This window comes from Choloepus didactylus, chromosome X, assembly GCF_015220235.1.
Source record: "Choloepus didactylus isolate mChoDid1 chromosome X, mChoDid1.pri, whole genome shotgun sequence".
In the NCBI taxonomy this organism is placed as follows: Eukaryota; Metazoa; Chordata; class Mammalia; order Pilosa; family Megalonychidae; genus Choloepus; species Choloepus didactylus.
Window position 1 is genome coordinate 122,826,446 of NC_051334.1, and position 27,397 is coordinate 122,853,842.

The following is a 27,397-nucleotide window of genomic DNA, read 5'->3' on the forward strand; positions in this document are numbered from 1 at the left end:
TTTTCTGTTTGATGTGTGGATGTGGTATAGTGTTCGTGTAGTATAGTAAGGGTGCTGTGTGTATGAGGATGACCTGGTGTGTGTTTTCTGTTTGGTGTGTGTATGTGGGTGTGGTATGGTGTTTGTGTAGAGTTGTAGGGGTGCTTTGTGTATGTAATGTGTTTGATTGTGACCTGGTATGTATATGTGGGTGTGGTATGGTGTTTGTGTAGAGTTGTAGGGGTGCTTTGTGTATGTAATGTGTGTTTGAGTGTGACCTGGTGTGTATATGTGGGTGTGGTATGGTTGTGTAGTGTTGTAAGGGTGCTTTGTGTATGTAATTTGTGTATGTGGTATGGTATGGTGTTTGTGTAGAGTTGTAGGGGTGCTTTGTGTATGTAATGTGTGTTTGAGTGTGACCTGGTGTGTATATGTGGGTGTGGTATGGTGTTTGTGTAGAGTTGTAGGGGTGCTTTGTGTATGTAATGTGGTGTGGTGAGTGTGACCTGGTGTGTATATGTAGGTGTGGTATGGTGTTTGTGTAGAGTTGTAGGGGTGCTTTGTGTATGTAATGTGTGTTTGAGTGTGACCTGGTGTGTATATGTGGGTGTGGTATGGTGTTTGTGTAGTGTTGTAGGGGTGCTTTGTGTATGTAATGTGATGTGTATGAGTGTGACATGGTGTGTGTGTATTCACCACCATTTCTTTGATTCAGCTACAACTTCACCGTCATTGGCCTCTCTTCCACCTTCATTTTTATCAACTCCTCTCCCCTCCCAGGAGTCATATGCCAGTTTGGATATATTATGTCCCCCAAGAAAAAGCCATGATCTTTTAATCCAATCTCGTGGGATATTGGGATTAGGTTGTTTCCATGGAGATGTGACCCACCCAACTGTGAGTGACAGCATTGGTTAGGATGTGGCCTCTGAATGTTTCCATGGAGATATGGCCCCGCCCATTCAGTGTGGGCCTTGATTAGTTCACTGGAGTCTTATAAACGACCTCACAAACAGAAGGACCTCAGAGCTACAGCCAAAAGAGACATTTTGAAGATGGCCACTGAAAGCAGACTTTTGCTGACACTTTGGGGGTGTTAGCCCAGTGTTTGCTACAGAGAAGCTAAGAGAGGACAGAACGTCCCAAGAGCAGTATTTTGAAGAAAGCACAGGAGCTGCGAGAGGAGCTGAAATGCAACCTGGGAGCAAAGGAAGAAGACGCCAGCCACATGCCTTCCCAGCTAACAGAGGTGTTCCAGATGCCATTGGCCATCCTCCAGTGAAGGTACCCGATTGTTGATGCCGTATCTTGGACACTTTATGGCCTTAAGACTGTAACTGTAACCAAAGAAACCCCCTTTATAAAAGCCAATCCATTTCTGGTGTTCTGCATTCTGGCAGCATTAGCAAACCAGAACAGATTTTGGTACCAGAGAAGTGGGGTGCTGCTGAGCTTGCAAATACCAAACATGTTGGAACGGCTTTTTAGATGGATAAGGGGAAGATTCTGGAAGAATTGTGAGGAGCTTGATAGAAAAGGCCTAGACTGCTTTGAAGAGACTGTTCGTGGAAGTATGGACTCTAAAGATACTTCTGAAGAGGCCTTGAGTAGAAATGATGAGTGTGTCATTGCAAACTGAAGAAAGGCAATCCTCGTTTTAAAGTGGCAGAGAATTTGGAAAAATTGTATCTTGGTGTTGGATGGAAGGATCCATTTCTGGTATTTTGTGAAATGGCAGCATTCGCAAACCGGAACAAGTCACTTCTTTCCTATCCCCATGTGGAAGGCGAGCAGCACTCCCCACGGCTGCAGATTTGCGGGGGACACTTTTATGATCCAGGAAATACTGAGTGAGCAGCAGCCATGTGGCTCACCTAGAAGAGGGGTGCTACAGAAATGTCGATATTCACAGAAACAAAAGGAAGTGCTGCTTATAAATTAGCAGTCTGTGGTTTGTTTTCATAATGACTCTTCAAAAAAATTCCTTCCCTTTAGCCCCTTAGATTGGATGAGGTGATTTTTCTGTCTAGAGTTTTAGAATTGAAAGGGACATTGGAGATGTCTGATGCCAACTGTCGGGTGGTCAGTGGAGGAAGCTGGGAAGCTGATGAGGGCAGGTCCTTACAGTGGGCTGTCCCCGTAAGCAAAAACAAGTGGTACCAAATGCATCCATCACCACTTCTGATTTTGCTTGTTTGCTGCCTTTTTTATTCCAAATGTAGCTTTTTGTTATATGAGTACCTCCGAACAACCCAATTAATTGTTCTTTGCTCTTTGTAGTACGGAAAGCATCCAGCCCAGTTGTCTTGAGGTAGACCTTGTTTGTACACCTTGTTGCTGAAAAATGGAATGCAAATGGTGTTACTGATAAAGTGGTTTTCTTCCTCTTTTATATGGATGCCATTTGGAATCACCAGAGGTTTCTAAAGTTTCTGTCGGGACTGATAAATTTGCGTACCAGCCTGGACTTGTGTCACATGGTTCCTTGCTGGCTGTGTGACCCCGGGTGCGTCACTTAACTGCCCCATCACTCACTTTTAAAATGGAGGTAATAGAGCTAACCCATATGTTGTCACAAAGTTTTGAGTCAATTCATAAAGACGGCTTAGCACAGCAACCAGCACATAGTTAGCCCCACTATTACTGGCTTTTTATCATTGTCATTCTCACATGATCTCATAGTTTTTATTCAGGGTTGTGTACATGTAGCCAGGAGTTCTTTTTGATATTTTGAGAGACTTTCATGTGTGACAGTCATCTTGGTCTAAAAACTGAGTTTTCCTTTTGTTATACTAGTTTTCCTTCTGTTATGTTGTACCTAAATTCTTGTATTATTTTTCTTACATACAAATGCTGCCTGTTCCCCCTCCTCCCCCGTCCTTGGTAACCTCTAATCTACTTTCCGTCTTGGCAAATTTGCTATTTCTATTCATCTCTTGTAAGTGTTATCATACAGTTTTTGTCTTATCTCTTGCTTATTTCACTGAGCATAATTTTTGTCTTATGTCTTGCTTATTTCACTGAGCATAAAGTTTTCAGGGTTCTTCTATGTTGCGGTGTGTCTTATAACTTCATTTGTGTCCTGTGGCCAAATAATATTCCATTGTGTGTACGTAACCACACTTTGTTTATTCTTCTTCATGGGCACTGAGGTTGTTTCCAGCTTTTGGCTATTGTGAATAATACTGCTTTAAATATTGGTGAACAAGTATGCTTTTGCCACCCTGTGTTTACTCTCTGGGTATATGCTTAGAAGTGGGATTGCCATGTGTTCCAGTTTGCTAATGCTGCCATTATGCAAAATACCAGAAATGGATTGACTTTTATAAAGAGGGTTTATTCGGTTACAAATTTACAGTCCTAAGGCCATGAAAGTGTCCAAACTAGGGCATCAACAAGATGACACCTTCACTGAAGAATGGCAGATGGCATCCGGAACACCTCTGTCAGCTGGCAGGGCACGTGGCTGGCGTCTGCTATTCCTTTGCTTCCGGGTTGCATTTCAAAATGGCTTTCTCCAAGATGTCTCTGGGTTTCTCTTAGCTTAGCATCCCCAAGCATCCTTCTGTCCGCATCTCCAAGCATCTCTAAGTGTCAGCAAGTTTCTGGGTCTGTGTCAACTCTTATCTACTCTTTTAAATACTCCAGTGAACTAATCAAGACCTACCCTAAATGGGTGGGGTCAAATCTCCATGGAGGCATTCAATCAAGCAGTCACACCCTAATCAAAAAGATTTTTAAGTCTGTCCCCACAAGATTGGATTAAAACATATGCCTTTTGGGAGAACATAATATATCCAAACCAGCACACCGTGTCAAATATTATTTCTACATATTTAACTTTTTGAGGAACTGCTATATTGCTTTTCACCGTGACTGCTCCATTTTACGTTCCTACCAATAATGCACTAGAGTTCCAATTTCTATGATTCGTCTCCAACATTTGTTATTTTATGGTTGGTTTTTTTTTCTTTTAAATAATAGTTATCCTTATGAGTGTGAAGTGTTATCTCATTGTGGTTTTAATTTGCATTTCTCTAATGGCTAATGACATTGAACATCTTTTCATGTGCTTATTGGCCATCTGTTTATCTTCTTTGGAGAAATGTCTATTTAATCCTTGGCCAATTTTTTAATTGGATCATTTGTCTTTTTGTTGTTGCATTGTAAAAGTTCTTTATACATTCTGGATATTAAACCCTTACCCGGTATACAGTTTTAAACTTTTTCTCCCATTCTATGGTTTGTCTTTTCACTTTCTTGATAAGTTCCTTTGCACAAAAGTTTTTAATTTTAGTGAAATCAAATGTATCTGTTGTTTCTTTGGTTGCTCATGCTTTGCTATTATATCCAAGAATCCATTGCTGAATCTCAAGTCATGAAGATTTGACCTTATGTTATCCTCAAAGAGTTTTATAGTTTTAGCTCTTGCATTTAGGTCCTTGATCCATTTTTTTTTTTACTTGATCCATTTTTGAGTTGATTTTTGTATGTGGTGTGAAGTTGAGTTCTAACTTCCTCCTTCTTCTTGTGGAGATCCAGTTTTCCCAATACCGTTTGTTGAAGAGACTCTTCTTTCCCCACTGCATATACTTAGCACCTTTGTCAAAAATCAATTAGCTGTAGATGTGGGGGTCTATTTCTGGACTTTAAATTCTGTCCCCCTGATCCATTTGTCTGTCTTTATGCCAGTATCATGCTGTTTTGATTACTGTCACTTTGTAATCCAATTTGAAATTGGGAAATATGAGTCCTCCAACCCTATTTTCAAGATTGTTTTGTCTATCTGTATGAATTTGAGGATCAGTTTTTCCATTTCTGCAAAAAAAGGCTGCTGGAATTTTAATAGGGATTGCATTGAATTTGTATATTACTTTGGGTAATAAATAACATTAACAACATTAACTCTTCCAATTCATGAGCATGGGATGTTTTGAAATTTATTTTGGTCTTCTTTAATTTCTTTCAGCAATTTTAGGTAGGTATGTGTCCATAAAAATTTATTCCTGTATATTTTATTATTTTAGTTGATCTTATAAATGGAAATGTTTTTTTAATTTCATCTTTGGATTGTTCATTGCCAGTGTGTAAGGACACAGTTTTTTTGTGTGATGATCTTGTACTCTGCCAATTTGCTGAATTATTATTAGTCTTTTTGTGGATTCTTTTGTATTTTCTATATAAAAGATCATGTCATCTGCTAATAGAGATTGTTTAACTTCTTCCTTTTCAATTTAGAAACTTTTATTTATTTTCCTTGCCTAATTGCTCTGGCAAGAACTTCTAGTACAATATTGAATAGCAGTGGTGAAAGCAGGCATCTTGTCTCATTTCTGATCTTGGGGGGAAAGCTTTAAGTCTCTCACCATTGATTATGATATTAGCTGTGGGTTTGTCATAAATGGCCTTTATCATGTTGAAAAAGTTTCCTTCTATTCCTACTCTTCAGAGTGTTTTTATCAAGAACGGGTGATGAATTTTGTCAAAGGACTTTTCAGCATCTATTGAGATAATCATGTGAATTTTTCCATTTATTCAATTTATTTAGTGTATTACATTGACCGGTTTTCATATATTAAACCATCCGTGCATTCCTGGGATGAATCGCATTTGGTCATGGTGTGATCTTTTTAATATGTTGTTGGATTTGGTTTGCTAGTGTTTAATGGAGGATTTTTGCATCTATATTCATAAGGGAAATTGGTTTGTAATTTTCCCTTCTTGTGATGATGTCTTTACCAGGCTTTGGTATCAGAGTAATGCTGATTAGTGAATTTGGAAGTATTCTTTCCTCTTGATTTCTTTGGAAGAGTTTGAGAAGGATTGGTAGTAATTTTTCTTTAAATGTTTGCCAGAATTCACCTGTGAAGCCATCTGGTCCTGGACTTTCATTTGGTGAAAGCTTTTTTATTATTGATTCGATTTCTGTACTTATAGGTTTTGTTGATGTTTTCTATTTCTTCATGAGTCAATTTGGGTAATTGATGTATTTCCAGGAATTTTCCCATTCCTTCTAGATTATCTAGTTGGTGTACATTAAACCCTTACTTCTTGTCCAGCTTCTTTAAAGTCTTTTATTCCGAAAACAGTGACGACTGAGTTGTACTCACTTTCTTATCACCCGCCATTTAACATCAGCCTCACCAACTCCTCTTAGCCACCTGTCATTTTCCTGTTCAGCACATTCATTCTGAGCACCTGCTGTTGGGATGAAACCTGGACATGGGGTTCTGTGTGTGAATTAAGATGGGCTTCCTGCCTTCCAGGAGCTTGAGTCTTCCCAAGAGCTAAGAGATGCTAATGGAGAAATAGAGAATGCACGCCACCCAGAGATGAGGCGCAGGGCTGGGGAGGAGAGCTCTCCTAGCTCAGAGAAGACAGCGGCCGCTTCCCCTTGAGAGGACAAAGAAGGCGTCCTGGTCTCTGCCCACCGGAAGCCAGTAGCAACACCACCCTAATTGTGAAAACCAAAAATGCCCCCAGATACTGCCAGATGTCCCCTGTGGGGTACAGTCCTCCCCGAGTTAAGAACCACTTGTCTAGACCAGGGGATGAGAATACACAAAGACACCCTTTAGGAAAGGAGCCATGTGTCTGAAGCAGAGGTGCCCTGGGGCGGTGAGGTGAGAGGTGGGCTTGCCCAGGCCTGCAGGTGCTCGGCTGCTCGTAACCCACCACCCGGCATAGAGGGGGGCATGTGCCAAACGTCAGCTGCCATTGTTGTTACCGTTATTATCAGACACATCAGATGGAGAAACATGGAAAAAGGGTTGGGAGCATAGGGATGCAGAACCAGAGTGGTGCCAAACAGAACACGTGGAGCAGAGAGCAGAGCTGTGGAGCAAGGAGGGGCAGCGGGTCTAGGTGGCCAAGAGATGTGCATAGTGATGCATGATATGTGTAGCAGGGGTCACCGGGCACCCTTTTCCTGCAAAGGGCCAGGTAGTAAACATTTTCAGCTTTGTGAGCCATAATCCCACTGGCACTAGTACCCTGCGGTGGCAGCACGAAAGCAGTGACAGGCTATAGGTGCACCAGTGGACGTGGCTGTGTTCCAGCAGAACTTTATTTATGATCACGGGCGGTGGGCCTTAGTTTGCAGATCCTTGATCTAGAGATAAATACAGGGTATCCTTTGATTTGGGATAGGTGTTGACATTTCCAGGAGGCAACTTTGTTAAATACTTTACAAAGATTCTGCTTTTAATGCCACAAATCGGTGCGCTTAGTGTTTGTTTCATCTGAAGAGGCAAAACCAACCCCGCAGCTGCTTGAGCACTGAATGTCTACTTTTCTCTGCTGAGTAAGCAGTATTTTTGAGGGCAAGCAAGTGATAATTTAGCAGGTTTTGCTGATGATTCAGGCCAACATTAACTGGGCAAAGTGATTCACTGCAGAACAAATGGTTTATGAAACCATTTGTGAAGAAGGTATAGTTTAGTGGTGTCGTAATTGCAAGAAACACAAAGCCTGTACTCGGTTTGTTTTAAATCCATTTTTATTGCCTAGTTAAGTGAGACAAATTAATGTACAGACCATTTCCTCTCTCCTGAAACAACAGCACCTTTCATTTCAAAAGAATGGGACTTTACTTTTGAAGGTATTAACACACTTTTAAAACATGATCCTTATTTTAACCTTTCACGGTTGACCAGGAATATAATCCCATTTCTCTGCTCAGAAGTACTTTGACCTCATCTGGTTATTCCCGTTGCTGCATGTTAGCTAAATTCTGCAGCCAGTTGCATGTACAGAGTGGCTTGCTTTTCAGTGGCAACAATCACCATTGCGTTTAGGAATCAGTCAGAAATGGGAGAAGATGAGAGCTCAGGAGGGGCCTTCTGGTGAGACCCATTCCTCTGGGCCATCGGTTCTCAACCAGGGTGGCGGCGATTTGAAAGCATCTGGACATATTTTTGGCTGTCATGAGAAGGAGTGTGGGAGCTGTAGGTACCCAGTGGACGTGGCTGTGGCCCAGTAATGGCTGCAGACGGGCCAGCAGAAGCTGCGGGGAGACTAGCCCTTTGCCGCCTGTGCCAGTTTGGATGAATTATGGCCCCCAAAATGCCATGTTCTTTGATGCAATCTTGTGGGGCAGATTGATTAATCTTTTTAATTAGGGTGTGACCTTTTGATTGGCTGTGTCCATGGAGATATGACCCACCCAACTGTGGGTGGTGACTTTGATTGGATAATTTCCATGGAGGTGTTACCCCACCCATTCAGGGTGGGTCTGAACTAAGTCACTGGAGCCATATAAATGAGCTGACAAACAGAAGGATCTCAGTGCAGCTGTGAGTGACATTTTGAAGAGGAACTGCAGCTAAGAGAGGATAAAACACCCCAAGGGCAACATTTTGGAGAACGCCATTTTGGAACGCAACCTGGGAGCAAATGGATACCAGCCACGTGCCTTCCCAGCTAACAGAGGTTTTCTGGATGCCATTGGCCTTCCTTCAGTGAAGGTACCCGATTGTTGATATGTTACCTTGGACACTTTATGGCCTTAAGACTATAACTGTGTAACCAGATAAACCCCTTTATAAAAGCCAACCCGTTTCTGATGTTTTGCAAAATGGCAGCATTAGCAAACCGAAGCACTGTGACACGGTTCTTTCATCAGGGTGGAACCCAGCCCTTTATTCCCTTCCCTTTTGACAACTTCTGCACCAGCTGCTGGAGTTGTCCTGAGCATGTCCACCTCCTTCACTGCCATCCTGTTGTTTGTTCCTGCCAGTGTCTTGGCGGGCAGCAGCGGTGCTTTGAAAGCAGTGGGAAGGCTGAGGAGCCAAAAGGCACAGAAGGCCCTCTGCTCAGGCCTCCTGTATGTGAGGAGGGCGGGGTGCTGGAGGCGGAGGCTGGAGACGCCTCCTGCATGGAGACATCGTGTGTTCCACATAGTGCCTCCCACTGTGCCTTGGCACACGGCTGGAGCTCCTGCCACCTTGCTCTGAGAGGAGACGGCCCGCAGGCCTCCTGTACATAGGCCTTGGAGCATCTGCCCATTCCAGAAGGAGTGGACGTCAGGACTGCAAAGTATCTTAGTAACTGTTTCATCCTGTGTCCCCACTGCACCAACGTGGAACCTGAGGCCCAGCGTGGAAATGCGACGTTTCTGCGGGTTCATGGTCTTCTCTCCTGGTTCCAGAGTGTCTGGGGCCAGGCTGCTCTGGCACCTGGGTCTCCTGTCGGCCGCTGGTGGGCCTGTATTCCCAGTCCACAGAAGAGGAAATGGCACAGCATGAGCCACTCAACCCCCAAAGAGCGGAGCTAGGCAGAGCCCAGTGCTCCCGGCATGTTCTTCACCATCAGCATAGCTTGTTCTAAAACAGAACCTACATTGACGACCATTATTACGAAGAAAAATAAGAGAGTTACATAACCCAATCACATATTTAACCTCTGAAAATACAGATGAAAAACCATACTTGGTATAATAATACACAGCATAATTATAATAGAATATAATGTAACTATACAGTACATAGTATAACTATAATGTATTGTAATATTGTCTCATCAGTTGTAACAAAAGTATCACACTACTGCAAAATATTAATTATAGGGAAAACTGAGGGTGGGTTGCTTATGGGCACTTTGTACTTTGCACGATTTTTCTGTAAACCTACATCTGCTCTACGAAAAAACAAAGAAAATAAAATAGAGATAAAAGATAAATAACAAGGACGTATTCAAGCCTTGGGCTAGCAATGGCCTTTGCACCCTGTTCTTTGCGAGTTGCCTGAGCTGCATCTGTCCGTCCGTCCTGCTGCTGCTGAGAGCCAGTCCAGTCTGGCAGCCCAATGGGGACAGAGTTTGCACTGACCCAGAGGATTTAAGGATTGTGGTTGCCGTGATTGTTAGGTCGTGGAGTATAGGGTGAAAAGATGACTCATGGAATCACGTAGTGTGGAGTACAGGTGCTTGTTCAGCCTCCCATCACATTTGTCAGCCTTGAGCAAGTTACCACTTCCCCAGGGTGGGCCCTTCTCGGGCATGAAACAGAAACAGCGCTGAGCACGACAGCTGCTCGGAGGAAGGAGATGGTGAGCTCCCCGCACCCAGCACTGGTGACGGCAGCAGTTGGTCCTGTCCTGCTCCACTTCCCAGAAGGTGTGCTGGAATAGCGGTTCCATTGCTTGAGTGAATGAGTGATTGAATGAAATACCCCAAAAGCTTGACTTCTGTCCCACTGTGGCTCCGTCCGAGAGTCACTGGATTCATTTGCCTGGGCCTCTCTGTCACCTTGGCAGCCTGGCAGGGACCGATGTGTCAGAGGGCGAGTAGGGCAGTGCCGAACTGACCGCAGAGCTGCTGGGAGGCTCCCGGGGTCGTGGGAGGCCCTGGAGCCGGGCCGGCCAGGCATGGCCCCGGGAGGGCTGGTGTGGGTACCTCACTTCAGCGGGGGTGCTCCTGCGCAGACCTTTTAAGGACAGCAGGAGGACACCCTGCCTTGCAGCCTTTGGTCCTGTGGGGACACAGCTGGAGGAGAAGCAGCCCAGAGGAGCCCCCAGGCAGGACGGGCAGCCAGGGAGAGGCATGAATGAAGCCTTAGGAGAAATTGCGTATTGAAAGGCGGTTCCATGAGATGGGGAGGTGGGCCACGAATCGAGCTGGTCCCTGCTTCCCCGTCCACCAGGGGTTTCTGTAGTCTCCACTTTGCTGGAAACCTGGGTGATGCAAGCTTGGAGGGAAGAGGCCGTCCAGCATGCCGGAGACCCAGGGAATAGAATCACTGGGTAATGCCAGGTGGAAACATGCAAGGCTCCCCACAACCGATTGCAGACTTAATAGCAGCTGCCACATTGCTCTCTTAAATAAATATGATTGTATATTTTATCTTCTCATTATAGCCAGGCGGTGGGAGAAAATGAGGGTGGGAGGAGGAGAGGGAGTGAGTGAGGAAAAGGGGAGCAGAGAGGCTCCCACAGGGAGGAGCCTGTGGACAGGGTCGTGCCTTTCGTGGGGAAACAGCCCCACCTGGCGGGCGTTTTGTTTATTGCAGAGCCTGCCTGTATTTTCCTCCAGTGGTCAGGAGGCTGATGGGAGCCTCTGCCCCTTGGTCCCTGATCCCTGCTCCTCGGGTGTGGGTGGTTCGAGGGGCACTTTAGGAACGTGCACATGACACAGCCCAGGGCTTATAGGAAGGAAGCCGGCAGCCCACAGGCATGGGGGGCTCAGGGGGTGGCAACGGGAAGCCGCAGATAGGGGCAGCAGCTTGGAGGTGGAATTAAGGGGAGCCCAGTGAGGGAGGGGGTGGGCGGAAAGGGGAGCAGAATGGAAGGTACCCCAGGGGTTGGTGAATACCCAGCTTCTAGCCTGCTCACCAGTACCACCAGAAACAATTGGCAGAATGTTGCAGAGAGGGGTTAGTTACAGGGTCGGCTTCCAGGACTCTAGGCTGCTCCCTTGTTTGCCTCGTGAATAGGAAGCATACACAGAGGGAGGGTTCAGAGCCCCCAGGGGAAATGCTTTTGGCCTCAGCACACCTCTCACCAAGGACCCAGGCCTGGGGTCCATGTCCCACACACTCAGGGTCTCCAGAGCCCCCCAAGGGGCTCCCAGGCACCCCAGGGCCTCCCTTGAGCCAAGAAAGGTGATTCAACGCTACCAAGGTGGACTTGCCTGTAGTAGAGAAAGCCCCACAGGTGGGACCTCCCTCCCTGCATGGCCATCTTCCTCCCCTTGAGGAGGGGTCAGCTGCTTCCCTCTCGCCCTGGGACCCCACAGGACCACCGGCACCTCCCATACCACCCCACCCCATCACTGGCTCTTCTCCCGGTGTTGGAACTTGAACTCCTTCATCAAAAGCTTCTCTGTGAAGCACACTATGCAAAATGCGAATGACAGGGAAAGCTGTGTGTGTGGTGGGGTTATTTGGGAACTCTGTACTTGTGCACTATTTCTCTGTAAACCTGCAACTGCTCTAATATAAAAAAATGAGAGAGTAAAAAAAAACAAAACCTTTTGTGAGAGCCTTGACACTGCTGGGCATTTCATTTATAGCAGCTTCCTACAGAGGCAAGAAATGGGACGTGGGGGGGTCCCAGAAGATGGGAAAACCAGTCTCTGTGAGTGAAGGGAAAATTCCCAGTTTTTTGATAAAACGTCTCAACACCACCCAGATCGATCCAGAATAGCAGCATTCCTGGGTGCTGGGAGGTGATTCCTGTGCTCTGTGTGCCCAAGGGGGCTGCAGCTGCTGGGGGCAGGGGGCACATCTGGGGGATCCCCAGAGGCTTACGCATCTAGCTTCTGGAAGTCACGCTGAAGTGGTTTGGCCTGCTGAGGCCATTTTCCATCAGAAACAGATCCAGGTCTTCCTGGGTCTTTCCTTCCCCCTCTCTCCCCCTCTTTTCTGTCCCTGCTGCACACATTGGAAATCAACAGTTCCCCTGTTAAGTCCCCACAACCCTGCCTTCCGTCCTTAAACTCCAGTTTCCCAAGCCTCGGCTTCCCTCCCTGGCTGCAGGTTTTTCTCACTCGGCCTTCACGTTTGGTATCGAGAGCCACATCAGCCAGTCCAACATCAATGGGACGCTAGTGCCTCCGGCCGCCCTCATCTCCATCCTCCAGAAGGGGCTGCAGTATGTGGAGGCAGAAATCAGCATCAACGAGGTAGGTCTGCTCCCCAGTGCCCGGTGCCTCCACCAGGCCCGGCACCAGCCAGGGCTGGGAAGCTGGGAGCATCACTCGGCAAAAATCCGGGTACACTGTCCCTAAGGCACTCAAGAACACACTCACTTTGTGGTTGGGGGTGGTTGTGTCCATACACAAGTAGCAAGTGTTCAGTGCCTCTGCGCGCCTGTTTGCCAAGTAAATACGCACAGGTGGTGGCTATCGACTGACGCAAAGAATACGTTTTCAAATCTGAAAACCATGCGGCAGACTAAAGCTGCTTATTATTTTGGAGTGGCCGTTCGCCTTGTACAGACAGAAAATGCTCTCTCTTCCTTCTTGGTTTTTTTAGAGCAGTCCAGTTAAAGAGGGACCCAAGAACACATTCACTTGAAATACAGATTCTATTTGAATGACTCCAACAAAAACATCATGAGAGAATTAGGGGAAGAGAGAGAAGGTCAATTGTGTGAATGAAGATTTAAGCCATGGTTTTATTATTTCTTCTAATTGTGGAGCTGATGGGGGAGAATGAAGCAATAATAACAAATTAAAATGGTATTGATTTGGTTGTCCACCCTCCACCTTTTAGACTGAGGCACAGGGAGTCTCAGGTTGTTTTCTGGAATCGGTTTTTAAACTGCTGCCCTGCACCCCCTCTTGCTCCTCTTCTGCTCTCAGAATGGTCAGGTGAGCAGAGCCTCTGAATTCTGGGGGTTCCCGTGGCCTCTCTCAGCACCTGCCTCTGAGTCCTCATTGTGTATTCCCCACGCTCCTCTCCTGCCCCCTTCGTTCTCCTACTTCACCCAGTCCCTCGGCCCCAGCCTTCTCCCTGCTCTTGTCTGATGAACCATCCCGCATACTGATGCTGTCGGCTGCCCCTTCCCAGCCTTCCTGCCAAATGCCCACAGTCTCAGCTCCCTCAGATGCTTCCGTGGTGTTCTCCATCCGTCTCCTTTAAAGTGGTCTGTCCCTGCAAGTCTTTCTCATTCACAGCCTTTACCCCACTTTCTCCTTAGCTTTTAAGAAACACTTTAAGAAATTCTGAAAGTAATGTATTCTGTTTTCTGCTGTATGTTTTCCTCTGTGATTTTCCACAGACATGTATTTATAGAACAGCCATGTTTCTGTTGCCCCATGCCCTGCCCTCCCTGCCAGCATCCATCTCCTCTTGCCTCTTCTGTATGTTCCATGCCCGGAGCCTTCCACCCCCTCCTCCAGGCCACCCCTTGTCTCTTTTTCCACAAGACCATCAGGGGTGTTCTGAGCCCTGAGCCCCCGCCAGCTCTCTGATCTTACACTGCTGCAATTCAGTTTCCCCTCCCTGCAGATTTTCTTCTCTTCCCTCCGTCATGCAGCCCCCGTAACTTCTCTTCCTCGCAGGTCAGAGTCTAGAGGGGAGTGAAAGGTCATAGGTGACTTGGGTCTCCGGTATGTAACAAGTGAGGCGGCGCACTGCTAGAGTTCAAACCAGGAGCTGTCCCTACGATGGGGGCAGCTGCTCCCTGGGGTGGGGTAGCCGTGCACTTGGGCTGTGGGGCCTGAAGGAGAGGGTGGCTGAGCAGTGAGTGGCTCTTTCTGTACTCATTTCCTTGCATCTTCTGCAGCATTTTCTTATTTCAGGTATCATATTATAGCCAGAAGTCAGCTGGACTGATAGTTCTTTTTAGAGAGGGAACTGTCTAACTCCTATCATTCAGTTCTTCCTGATTTCAGAGCCAATTTGACTTCACAACATGTAAGAACATGTTTACACATCCCCCTGGGACAGCCCTTGAGGCATGAGTTTCTTGTGCCTCTCATATTTCGAGAGCTTCATCAAGAAAGCACTTTCTTTGGTATTTAAAAATGTGTGTGGACATTTAAAAATTGTAGATGGAAACCAGAGAATCAAAGGAGGCATCGGAAAGTATGAGTCAGAGCTACGAGGTGCTGCCAGCACTGGTACACTGGCTGTATTTAGTCTATACTCTAAACTGAAGAAGTCATTTCAGATCGCAACAAGGGTCCTAGGAATCAGAACCTGAAAGGCACAGGAATCTCTTGGTTGGAATGATGGTTTTCGAGAGTTGCCTCTCCCACGGACAAGGGTGGTGATTCACAGGGGGTTCCCCCCGTTGCCACAGCATCTAAGCAGCCTTCCCCAGCCTGCCCTTGACACCTGGGGCTGGATGATGCTCTGTGGTGGGGGCACCCTGTGCCCTGTGGGACGTGGGCACCAGCCCCAGCCTCACCACTAGCTGCCAGCAGCCTCGCCCTCTCCCCAGTTGTAGGAACCAAATAGATCTCCAGGCGGGGCCACATGGGGACAGTATTTCCCCTGAATGAGACCCATGTCCCCAGGGGAGGCACATTTTTGTCATAGAATAAAGTTGAAGTTTTCACATGTTCTTAGTGCCGTTCTTATAGTTTGTTTTGACAGTTTACCACATCCTGAGTTTCCCCACCGAGGGCAGCCATTAAACCTACTTGTTCTGTCCTCGTCCTCTCCCCACGCCCCTGCCGGTGGTCTACCGTGGACTCTCCGTGCATCCTCTGCCCTCACATTCCCAGATGCCGGGTTTGACGCTGTTCCCTCCAGGCTGCCCGGGCTCCTGCCTGCCGAGGCCTGGTCTAGGAGCTGATACCTGTGCTTGCTTCCTTCCCCAGGATGGCACGGTCTTTGATGGCCGCCCCATAGAATCCCTCTCCCTGATCGACGCTGTGATGCCCGACGTGGTGCAGACACGGCAGCAGGCATTCAGAGAGAAGCTAGCTCAGCAGCAAGCCAGTGCTGCAGTGGCGGCAGTGGCAGCAGCAGCAGCAACGGCGGTGGCAGCAGCACCCACAGCAGCTGTGTCCCAGCAAAATCCACCAAAGAACGGAGAGGCCGCGGTGAACGGGGACGAGAACGGGGCACACGCGATAAGTAAGTGCTGGGCGCTGGAGTTGGTTGCGTTCCTGGTGGGTTTCTCTTCCAAATTCAGGCAAGTCCAGAAGCATCTGTAAAGATCTGCTTCCTGGAGGTTCCTTCACAGATGGCTTTCTAGGGTTTGTCTTGTCAGATCAGGGTAACTTCAAGTTCCTTTTCATCATCAGCATCTTTAGACACAATGTTCTTGGCTTCCCCATCAATTTTAGGAACCCCCGTGAACTCTATTGAGTATAAAAATGAGAGGTACTAGAGGATTATTATCTCACCTAAACCAGACAACCTTATCGTTTGGAGAGAACTTCAGTCGCGTTAGCCAGACTTCCGTGCTGAGGGGCGTCACCCAGGTTATGGTGTCATCTGTCAAGGTCACGGGTACAGAGTGGGCCCTGGACCCCAGCCTCTGGGCACCTTCTTCTTCACTCTTCACCAAATCCTGGGAGTTAATCCCTCTTAGGTAATTGCCCAAGAGATTGGGCAAGTAAGTCAGAGAGTCAGAAGTTTTACCCAGACAACCTGCCTCTACTCTGACATACTGTTTTATAAACTCAGAGAAATCCTGCTTCAGGATTTTAAGTTCAAAACGTGTGTGTGTGTGCACGCTCATGTGTTTGCATATACACGTGTGTTTGCATGTACCTGTGTCCTTCCTTGTTGACAGCCCCTTATTTGAGATGGCCTGAAATCACACGCCTTCCCTCCATGACCCTCCAACGTGCCAGTAAGCCGGTGGGCCGGCCAGAATGGGACTGCAGCCCATGGCCATGCCCTGTGGCAGGTTGCCACCCCCAGGTGCACAGAGATGAATTCTAGAAGTCTCCTTTGGCTAGAGAATCAGATCTAGCATTTAACAGAAAACTCATACAGGCTGTAATACAGACGATCATACAAGAGGATGATGTAAAAGTCCATTGGCTCCAGCGTAAAACAGAACAAACTCACATAGTGGGCTCTGTGATCACTCTCATTGAAATCCCAAAATGTGGGGTGGGGAAAGAAGACTAACCAACTTTTACCAGCAAAAGTCATTTATCAACTGTCTGTTCGTGCAGGGCACTACCCTTGAGTTTTCACAGATAAAGATGGGACATTAAAACAGGAAGAAAATAAACTTTGTTGTTCCTAATCTTAGGTCACAGAAAACTATTTGTCATTGGTGAGCTTTGAGAAATTTTTCCATCTGCAAAAACAAATTTACAAACTCTTGAACTTGCAGCAGTTGCTTTTCAGTCTTAAGAAATCCTAAACAACATTTGTGCGCACCCTGGCTGGGGAGGGCCTGGAGATGCTGTGCGCCTCGAGCCACGTGTGGCAGTGCACAGAGAGAGCTCGCATTCGCAGGGGACCGGGGGTGGTTTCTCAGGCCCAGAGGGGTGTCTCCTGCAGGGCTCACTGCCCGCACGCCTCGTCCCTGGCACACCTTCCCAGGATTTGTCAACCTCGGCTTTGCCTCATGCTGCTCCCTGTGCCTGGCTTAGAGGCGCAGCTTTCTCACCTCCGGCTGCAGGGTGGGCTCTCCCTCTGCTGCTCTTACTTCTCAGAAGGCTGTGGCCGGACCATGGTGCTGGAGTCTTATTTCATCCTAACCTTGAAGAATCTTTCTCCTTCTGCTACTTGGGAGGAAAATGGCTGTTTTCCAGGATGGCATTTAGCTTCCTTCTCTGCACCATCAGTGACCCCACCCAGGAACTCAGAATTGACCCCCATGGTGCATCCAGAGCTGGCTCGTTTGCTGCTCTGAAGCCTCATGCAAACTGGCTCCCATAAGAAAAGAACATTTGAGGGCATTTGCAGATGAGAGGTGGGAGCAGGGGGCACTCAGAAAGGATGACGGTGCTTCCTGGTGGGGATGTCACAGATACAGAGGGAACCCCAAGGAAAGGTGCTCCCCAGTAAAATGCCTTGTCTCATTGAAAGAACGGGGCCTTCAGGCTCGGCTCGAGAGCTGGCTGGCCCTTGCCCCCTGCCTGCCCCCTCATCCTGGGTGCCCTTGGAGGGCACTGTCTGAGATAAGAGCATGGAAGGAAAGAGGTCAGGTTCATGGCCATTTTGTGAAGAAGACATCCTCATCAGCAAGACAGTAAGATCTTGGGGAAGCTTGGGGGCATCTTAAGACTTGCATCAGATTTTTTTTTTCCAAGCAGCTTTTCAAACAGTACTATCCTGAAGAGCACCTATTAAAACTGCTCGGGCCCAGCGCACCTCCATCTACTGTCTTCCCGAGCCGGAGAGGCCGTTTAGCACTGGAACAGACAAAAGGCCCCTGTCCAGGAGTCCTCAGTCAACAGCCACTGAACCATGTGCCCGTGAGCCCCTTTCTAGAACCTTCCTTGTGGGGCCCCTACCCCAGTCCGAGCTCTGGTTCTTGCCCGTTGCCCTGCCCGCCTAACCTCTGGGCCCTGGCTCCCTCAGTGCCTCTGCCCGCACCCTCCTCCCTAGACCTGCTCTGGATGCTGACCCTGCCCAAGGGGTGCACCCCTCACTCCTGTGCGCTTGGAGTGCCCGCTGGGCCTCCCCCGGGTTGGCCTCCCACGGGCCCCTGTCGCTGCTGACTGAAGTTCCAAAGCAGCCATGCCACCCCCTTCTCAGGCCCAGCACCCTGCATCCAGCACACGCTGGCTTCTGGCGGCTGTTTTGACGAGCTTGCCGTGGTGCCTTTCACGCCCCTGTGGCATTAGAAGGTCCCCACATGACGTACCTGCCTGGTGACGCTGGCCCTTCTCTTGCCATCATCAGGAGAATCTATCAAACCTGGAAAAACACTTTTCTTCTCTTCTTCCGGTGCCTTCTACCAGATCTTCTGAGACATTGACAACTTGCCAATGTTTACATATTCAGGTCCTTCTCAGAGTTTCCCACACACACCCCCACTCTCAAATTAATTGTTGCTTGGTGTTTTCAACCATGGATTCCTGGAGTGTGTTCAACAGTACAAAAGCTTCCAGAGCCAGTCGAGAAGCCTATAGAGGACCGCGCCCCTTCACACTGTCGACTGTGGAAACACCTGATGCGTCTCTGTGGGAACAAGTTCAGAATCTCAGAGACTTTCCCAGGGACGATAGCTACAGGCTCTGTGTGTCTGCGGGTTGGCTTTTGCTCTGTCTGGCCCTGTCGTCACCGTTAGTGTAGGAAAGCACATTCTGGTATTATCTTTCAAATGTTGAAACAGAGGCAGTGGAAGTCCTTTTCTTCCTGGCATTCTCCACCAAAATACCTTTACAAAAAGATGTGGTGAAGCTTCCCTGATTCTTTTCCATGTTATAAAACTATTGCTCGTTGTTAATTTTTGGATAATTAAGAGTATCCTACTGCTTTTTTGTTAGCGTAAAGCAGAACAAGTAAAACTTCTTCTGTAAAGTGCCAGATAGTATATATTTTCGGCCTTGCGGGCCAGAGGTCTCTGTGGCAGCTACACAGCAAGGCCACCGTAACACAGAAGCACCCACAGGAGATATGTAAATGAGTGCATGTGGCTGGGTTCCAGTAAAACTTTATTTATAAAAACATGCAGCACAGGCTGATTGGGCCTGTGGGCTGTAATTTGCTGACCCTTGTTGTGAGGAATAAATAACTGTTTTATTCTTCAAATCCAATTTCAAGACTGTCAAAATAAACATGAAATATTCACTAAATTATATACATTTCTTGTATGTCACAAAGCCATAATTTAGTTGTAAATAGCAGAGAAGATATTAGTACATAAAAATGATTAAAACAAAAGTGCTGTGAGAATTTGTTTACTTGTAATTGGTAAGCCATATGTCTTTCCCTGTTTCCTACTACAGATAATCATTCAAAACCAATGGAGATAGACGGGGATGTGGAGATTCCTCCCAGCAAGGCCACCGTCCTTAGGGGCCATGAGTCCGAGGTGTTCATCTGTGCCTGGAACCCTGTTAGTGATCTCCTAGCTTCCGGGTAAGGGTTTCAGGTCTGGGGCACTCCAGGGTTTGGGGGGATCCCCACTGTTCACTCTTCTCTGAAGTTCTGCCTCGAGGAGCCTGCCCTCACCTCTTTCCTAGTTTGTAGCATCCTACAGTGTGTGCACACCAGACTGGAAAGTTCTGCTGCACCATTTCCCTGTGTCCCGGTATTAGAGGAATGGAGAAGTCATCATTCCTAGTCATTTTTCCAGTTGGGGCAGGGAGCGATGCAAGCCCTTTATTCCTAAGTACTCAAGGCAAAGAGTGTGAGGTGGGAACAGTGAATGAGAGGTATAAAAAAGATGAAAGACCACGTCCCAGAGATGTCTCACCACACCAGAGAGCTTGGAGCAGTGAGGTTTTGGCCACAGGAGCCAGAGCCAAACGTTCATGTGTTTTAATTCTGCAGATCTGGAGATTCCACTGCAAGGATATGGAACCTTAACGAGAACAGCAACGGGGGCTCCACCCAGCTCGTGCTGAGGCACTGCATACGAGAAGGAGGGCACGACGTCCCTAGTAACAAAGACGTGACCTCACTGGACTGGAATGTAAGTGGCTCCCCCCACTGGACTCTCAAAATCTGTGGCAAGTGCCAGCAGCTCCAGTGAGAAGTTCCACAATGAGCCCGTGTCCTTCCCTCCCCCATACACACACACACAAGGCCAGCACGTCCTGTGGCCTTCACACACACACACACACACACACACACACACACACACACACACACTGTGGTCCTTTCCTGGTGCTCTGCATTGCTCTGCATTCCAGAGAGCTGCTCGGCTGGCTGGGGGTGCTCCTGCCGTTCCTTCCATCACGGCATGCCCTTGTGGGATGAGGCTGACGGTTCTGTGGAGAAGCCTTGCCAAAGGGAGCCCCGAGATGGTTCGGCTGGGGAGACTGGTGTGCAGGCAGAAGAGATGGCTTTCTACCTCGGTGTTCAGCAGCGGGTGACTGCGTGCATGTGTACACGGGGCTCACCCAGCTGTCTCACTTCTTCCTACTCTCCCCAGTGCTCTTTATAGTGTTTTTGCAAATTATGTAATTTCCTCATGAATTTGATTTTCCTCTCTATGCAATTTTTTGAAATGTATTTACATCTTCAAAAAAGTCTTATTAAAACTTTCTGTGTGGTATTTTTGGTTGTCGCTAATAAGACACCAAAGAGTGACAAGTGGTTGCCATGTATCTCTTTTGTTCACTTGTCCCTGTGGTAGGCCTTACTTTTTTTTTTACTGTGGTAAATTTATGCCTAATATATATATATATATTTAATTCAATTTTATTGATATATTCACATACCATATACAGTCATCCATAGTGTACAATCACTTGTTCACAGTACCATTATGTAGTTGTGCATTCATCGCCACAATCAATTTTAGAACACTTTCAGTACCACACACAAAAAAGAATAAGGATAGAAGTTAAAGTAAAAAAGAACACCCAAAATATCCCATACACTCCATCCCTCCCAATCATGCATTTACTTTTTCTCATTTTTCTATTCATCTGTACATACACTGTATAAAGGGAGTGGGAGCCACAAAGTTTTCACAATCACATGGTCACACAGTATAAGCTATATAGTTATACAGTCATCTTCAAGAATAAAGGCTACTGGGTTGCAGTTCAAGAGTTTCAGGTATTTCCTTCTAGCTGTTCCAATAACCAGAAACTAAAAAGGCCTATCTATGTAATGCATAAAGAATAGCCTCCAGAATGACCTCTCACTTCCATTTGAGATCTCTCAGCCACTGAAACTTTATTTTTTTTTTCATTTCTCATCCCCACTTTGGTCCAAGAAGGCTTTCTTAATCCACAATGCCAGGGCTAAGCTCATCCCCATGAGTCATGTCCAACATTGCCAGGGAGAGTTGTACCCCTGGGAGTCATGTCCCATGTGGGGTGGGGGTGGGGGTCAGTGAGTTTACCTGCAGAGTTGGCTTAGATAGAACACATCTGAGCAACAAAAGAGGTTCTCTGGGGGTGACTCTTAGGCACAATTTTAAGTAGGCTTAGCGTCTCCTTTGCAGTAACGAGCTTCATAAGGGCAAGCCCCGAGATCGAGGACTAGGCCCTCTTAATTGGTAGCCCCGAATGCTTGTGAGAATATCAGTAATTCCCCAGGTGGGGAAATTTAATATTTCCACATTTCCCCCCAGTCCCTCAAGGGAGCTTTTTAAATACATTTTTATTCTCTGTCCACATTACTCTGGGATGTATTGGGACTTCACACTAACCTGTAAAAACTAACCAGATTTCACTCCCTATTCAATGTTCCATGTAATTGTTTTTTTAATAAACTGACCATACAAGTTAAATTATATAGTGTGTGACAAAAATATATAGATTTTGCACCTAATAAACATCTCTTCCTTTGGTTTCACACAGAAGTTGAAGTTTTTAAAAACACAAAACACCATCAATATTGTCCTTTACTCTTCAGCCTGTTTTACCTTAGTCCTAACAAGTCCATTTTGTTCGTATCTCTAATTGAAGTCTGATCTCTTTTGTCAGACTCCTTAACATTTGCTCTATGGGGTAATGCTAACATTCATATCTGTTGGACTCTGGCTCTGAGTCTCAGGAGTCACACAGATACCCAAAGTTCCAGAGACCAACCAGGTTATACACAAAGAGTTCAGCATCTCAGAATTTAGAAATAACCATTACAACTCAGGAAAAGATGCAATTGCTCTAAGAGCTTACAATTTAGGAACCTTTACCATAAGCCTTCCCCTGATAACCTATGCTCTCAGACTCAGTTCTCAGAGTTTGCACATTATAGTTAGTCCATATTAGTGAGGCATTATAATGTTTTTCTTTTCATTTCTGGTCTATTTCACTCAACATACTGTCCTCATCCATTCACCTCACAACTTCACTCCTTCTTGTAACAGCTCAATATTCCATTGTATGTCTACACCATAGTTCGCCATTCCGTTCATCAGTCGATGTATCGTTAGGTCACCTCCATCCACTGCAAATTATGAATACTGACACCATAAACCCCACTGTGCAAATGTCCATTTGTGTCCCTCTTTTCAGTTCTTCCAAGTATATACCCAGTAACCAAGTTGCAGGACTATATGGCAACTGCATGTTTAGCTTCCTGTGGAACCACCACACTGCCCTCCAGATGGGCTGTACCATTCTACTTCCCCACCAGTGGTGATGAGGTACATCCCTTTCTCCACATTTTCTCCAGTACTCATATCCCTCTGTTTATTTTTTAGAAGGTTTTATTCATACACCATATATTACATCCTAAGTAAACAATCAATGGTTCCCTGTATAATCACAGTTACGCATTCACCAACACTATCTATATAATAACATTCCCATTTCTTCCACAAAGAGGCAAAAAAAGTAAAAAGAAAAAGAAAGAAAAAAATGACAACTAAAAAGCAACAAAAGAAAAAATAAAATTAAAATAAAATACAATATAAAAGTCAGATAACATCACCAACACCTAGAATCCCATACCCCTCCCTTATGTCCCCCTCTTGTAGATATTTACCTTTGGTATATTGCCTTTGTTACAATTAATGGAAACATATTACAATGTTACTGTTAAACTATAGACTATAGTTTGCATTGATTGTATTTTATCCCCAGTACCACCTCATTTTTAACACCTTGCAAAGTTGACATTCATTTGTTCTCCCTCATGTAAAAACATATTTGTACATTTAATCACAATCATTGACCATTCTAGGTCTCACTAAGTTATACAGTCCCAGTCTTTATCTTCTGTCTTTCCTTCTGGTGTCCCACATGCCCCTAACCTTCCTCTTTCAACTGTACTCACAGTCATCTTTGTTCAGTGTACTTACATTATTGTGCTACCATCACCCAATGTTGTAGTCCAAACTCCCTCTCCTGTCCTTTCCCATCCGCCTGCAGTTCTCCCTCTAGTACTTCCTGTAGTGCAGGCATCCTGTTCACAAACACTCACAGTGTCTGTCTGAGAATATTTTAAACTTTCCTTCATTTTTGAAGGACAGCCCCGCTGGATATAGAATTCTTGGCTGGCAGCTCCTCTCTCACGATCCCAAATACATCACACCACTGTGTTCCTGCCTCCATGGCCTCCATGGAGAAATCTGCACACAGTCCCATCAAGCTTCCCTTGCATGCGATGGGTCGCCCCTGTCCTGCTGCCCTCAGAACTCGGTCTCCGTCTCTGACATTTGACAATCCGATCATCAAGTGTCCTGGTGTAGGTCCATTTGGAGCTACTCTGCCTGGGGTATGCTGTGCTTCCTGGACCTGCAATTCCATGTCCTTCACAGGAGATGGGAAATTTCCAGTATTACCGCCCACTCCCCCAGTCTCATTGTCTCTGCTCCTTTTCCCCTCTCCTCTTCCCCTTGGACACCCATGACATGCACATTCATGCGCTCCATGTCGTCACTCAGTTCCCCGAGACACCGCCCATACCTTTCCATTCTCCTCCCCACCTGCTCACCTGTGTGTAGGATTTCAGATGTCCCATCCTCCAGTTCATGAGTCCTTTCCTCTGCCTCTCCAAATCTGCCATTCGTCTCTGTGCTCCCCATCCTCCTGTATCGTGCCCTTCATTCCCATAAGTTCCATCAACTGTTTTCTCAAACTTTCGAGCTCTTCCCTATGTTCACCCAATGTCTTCTCCACCTACTTCATCGCATGCCACATCCTCCCCCAACTCACTGATCTGACCCCTGAATTGATTTAGGAGACCTACTTGATGAATAATTAGTTGTTTCAATTCCTGTGTCTCAGTTGAAGTGTGGGCCATATCCTCGTCTTTCCCAGTGTGACCTGTAATTTTTTGTTGTCTAGGCATCTGGCTTCCTCAGTTACCCCAATCAGATTTTCATAGACCAGCCAGGCCCAGGTCTCAGGAGGAGGCTGTATTCAGTGTCAATTTCCCTGAGGGTGAGACCCAGTAGGTTGTCAGACTTTCTGTGGGGCCTGTAGACTCTGTGCTTTTCCTAACCTGCCCAGCAGGTGGTGCTTGGCAGCCCACAGCTCCCCACTGGAGTAACAGGTGTGGTCCCTTTGTTTCTCAGCAGACCCTGTCCTGGCCAGGGGCCGAGGGTGTCAGAAGCCAAGCTCAACTGTCTCTGGGTTCCATCCCCCCAGGCTCTGAGGCCTGAACTCTGAGGGAGGGCAGCCAACGGAGCTGGGCCCCACCCCCACCCTCTAGGGAAGCGACACTCCCCAGGGAGTCCTCTCCCACAGCTCAGTTCCTCCTCTGTCTCCCTGACCCTGTCAACCCCACCCCTGCCTGGGTCAGCACTGACAGCTGGAAATGCCTGAGGCCCCTCCAATGAGGGAGGGAGGGAAGGGAAAAAAAGGAAAAAAAGAGAGAAAGCCCAGAAAGAGAAGAAAAAAAGAAAAGGAAAAAGAAAGCCCCCCTTCAGAGCCAGTCCCCAGCACCCCAGTCTCTCCAGTCAACCAGTGTTGGCACCCAACTCCCTGTGCCCCCATCCCTGGGACACAACCGTCCTCCGGCACTCGAAGCCCAGCCATCTCCAAAAACCTCTGTCTCTATTCATCTGGGTATTTTTCTTTCCGTCGGCCCCTCTCCCTGCCCACTGGGAGGAGCCCCAGGTTCCCTTCCCACCCACCCTGGGATTATCTCTGCTTGTGGCTTATATACGGTAGTCCAGATTTGTTCATTAAAACCGCAGTTGAAGCTTGGTTGAGCTACCTTCCCTTGCTCCTGACAGGGACTGCTTTTTCCCACAGTGAAGTTTTCCAACTCAGCCTCTGTGCCAGTGGGGAAGGGGCACCATTCCGCAGTTTGGGGAGCTTTACTTACAGTTCTGTGCTGCAATCTCAGCCATTCCACCAATTTCATGCTGGTGTACGATGTGTGTCCAGTCATGGATGTCTCCTAACAGTTATTCCAAACTGCTTACTAGTTGTTCCTGGTTATTTACTAGTTCCTCTAGAGGAAGAACTAAATTCCACACTCTCTATGCTGCCATCTTGCCCCACCTCTCCTATGCCTTATATTTTAATTCAAGAGCAATGTGAGCTAAAGTTGTCAAATGTGATTGATGAGTCCATTTGAAACAGTTAGTTGACTTAAGAAGAGTCTAGCCTTGGGAAAACAGGAAAGCCTCTTCGTGTTGTTAATACTGCCACTACTAAGCCATGTTTGCTGCTTTGTGTTTCTTTCTGGCCCCCAGAGTGACGGAACACTGTTGGCTACCGGGTCATATGATGGGTTTGCGAGAATATGGACGGAAGATGGTAAGTCCTGAGGCCCTCTTGCACGCTGGATGGCTTTTTAGGCAAGGAGTCCAGAGGTGCTGGGTTGACGTCAATGTGTTTTGTTTGTTTGTTTACGTAACAGGTAACCTGGCCAGCACCTTAGGCCAACATAAAGGCCCCATCTTTGCCTTGAAGTGGAACAAAAAGGGGAATTACATTTTGAGTGCAGGTGTAGACAAAGTGAGTATTACTTAAAATATATCTCTCTGGTTTAGAGATGCTTATTCATTTTTAATCTCTAGATAACATTGCTTTTTCTTTGAATTCTTAACCTTCCTGCTTCCCCTTGAGATATCAAAAGAATGTGTATTTATTTGTCTGTGTCTGTGTGTCTGTGTGTCTGGTGGTTTTGGTCAATATAGCATACCATTATCTTACAATATTGCACTGTCCTGCAGACCCTCATGCAGAGCTTCCTTTTTGTGAGGTGCGTAGTTCAGCCACAGGAAGAGGAAACTCTCCAAATTGCATTTACCAAATGCTTGTGGAAGCAAACTGGTGTGGAGTGTGCATACATAAACTCCCACCCACTGCGGGATTTTACTAGCACACACAGTTTTCTCCCGCCAGGCTTCTTCCTTCTGAATTGGGTGAGCTGTTAATTCCCATTGTGGACTGCAGATTTCTCGGGAGTCAGGGGTGGTAGCACACACAAGTGGACAGGATGTGGCATCTCCCACGGAGCAGACACAGGGTTCACTTTCTCTGGACTCGGGACAGGATGGCGTGAGATCCCAGGGGCTGTATATACCCCACTCCGTCGACCAGCATCCCTGGGTGAAGGAACCCAGGGAGAAGTCGGGAGAGTGGGGCTGCATCTCCGCTGTGATTCACGTTGCTCTGCAAGTCTCCCCCTCTCTGGCTTTCAGTCACCTCAGCTGTAAAGTGACAAGCCCAGAGCCAGGCCCCTGAACAACCTTGAATGAATGACTGTATCATGAAATTGTACAACTTGGAAGGAATCCCAATTCATTGCTTTGGAAAAGAAGTATTAACAAGAAATCAAAGAAATCATGTATTTTCACATCTATTTGTGTTTCTATAACCAGAAGTAATCCCTGAGTATTTTATGTTGGTTCAGGCTCCAGAAGGCTTTGCATTTTCATAATGATTTCAGAATAATTTGAAAGTCTTATTAGGTTACTACTTTCTTTTCGTTCTGGTTGTAAACATCAATATAAAGTAGTAGGCTTGACCTCTAAACAGCATCACATTCTTGGGGAAGTCAAAATAGGCATTTATAACTCACCGTCAATAATGATTATATTGATTTCAGTAGGGCCAGATGTTGGTATCGTGCAAATCCAGCCCACCTTCTGTTTTTATAAATAAAGTTTTATTGGCACACAGCCATGCCCATGCACTTACTATTGTCTGTGACTGCTTTCAAGCTTCAGTGGCAGAGTGGAGTAGTTGTGTAGAGACTGTTTGGCCTGCAAAACCTGAGATATTTATTATCTAGCCCTTTTCAGAAAATGTTTGCTGATGCCTGCACTAGGGTATAAAACCCTCCAGGTCACTGATTTATTCATCCTTTGGCTCTTTCTTTGGAGCTAGGAGCCCTTTGTTCAAACTTTACAGCCTAATATATAATACAAATGAAAGTTGATCTGCCCTGGTTTGTTGACATCTTTAAAAGTCTCTGGTAGCTATAATCGAATCTTTTCCAAGAGGTTCTAACTCAAATAATACCCAT

General features: G+C 46.6%; 1 protein-coding gene across 5 annotated transcripts in view; it reads left to right on the forward strand.

Annotated features, from left to right (window-relative positions):
- Positions 1 to 27,397, forward strand: part of TBL1X (transducin beta like 1 X-linked) — a 284,080-nt gene that overhangs the window by 208,454 nt on the left and 48,229 nt on the right. For all 5 annotated transcript variants that reach the window (XM_037820716.1, XM_037820715.1, XM_037820714.1 and 2 more), the window contains 6 exons: positions 12,452 to 12,597; positions 15,247 to 15,505; positions 19,294 to 19,426; positions 19,841 to 19,982; positions 25,617 to 25,680; positions 25,784 to 25,881. In XM_037820716.1, the coding sequence (XP_037676644.1) occupies positions 12,452 to 12,597; positions 15,247 to 15,505; positions 19,294 to 19,426; positions 19,841 to 19,982; positions 25,617 to 25,680; positions 25,784 to 25,881 (842 nt within the window). The remainder of the gene's footprint in view (positions 1 to 12,451; positions 12,598 to 15,246; positions 15,506 to 19,293; positions 19,427 to 19,840; positions 19,983 to 25,616; positions 25,681 to 25,783; positions 25,882 to 27,397) is intronic.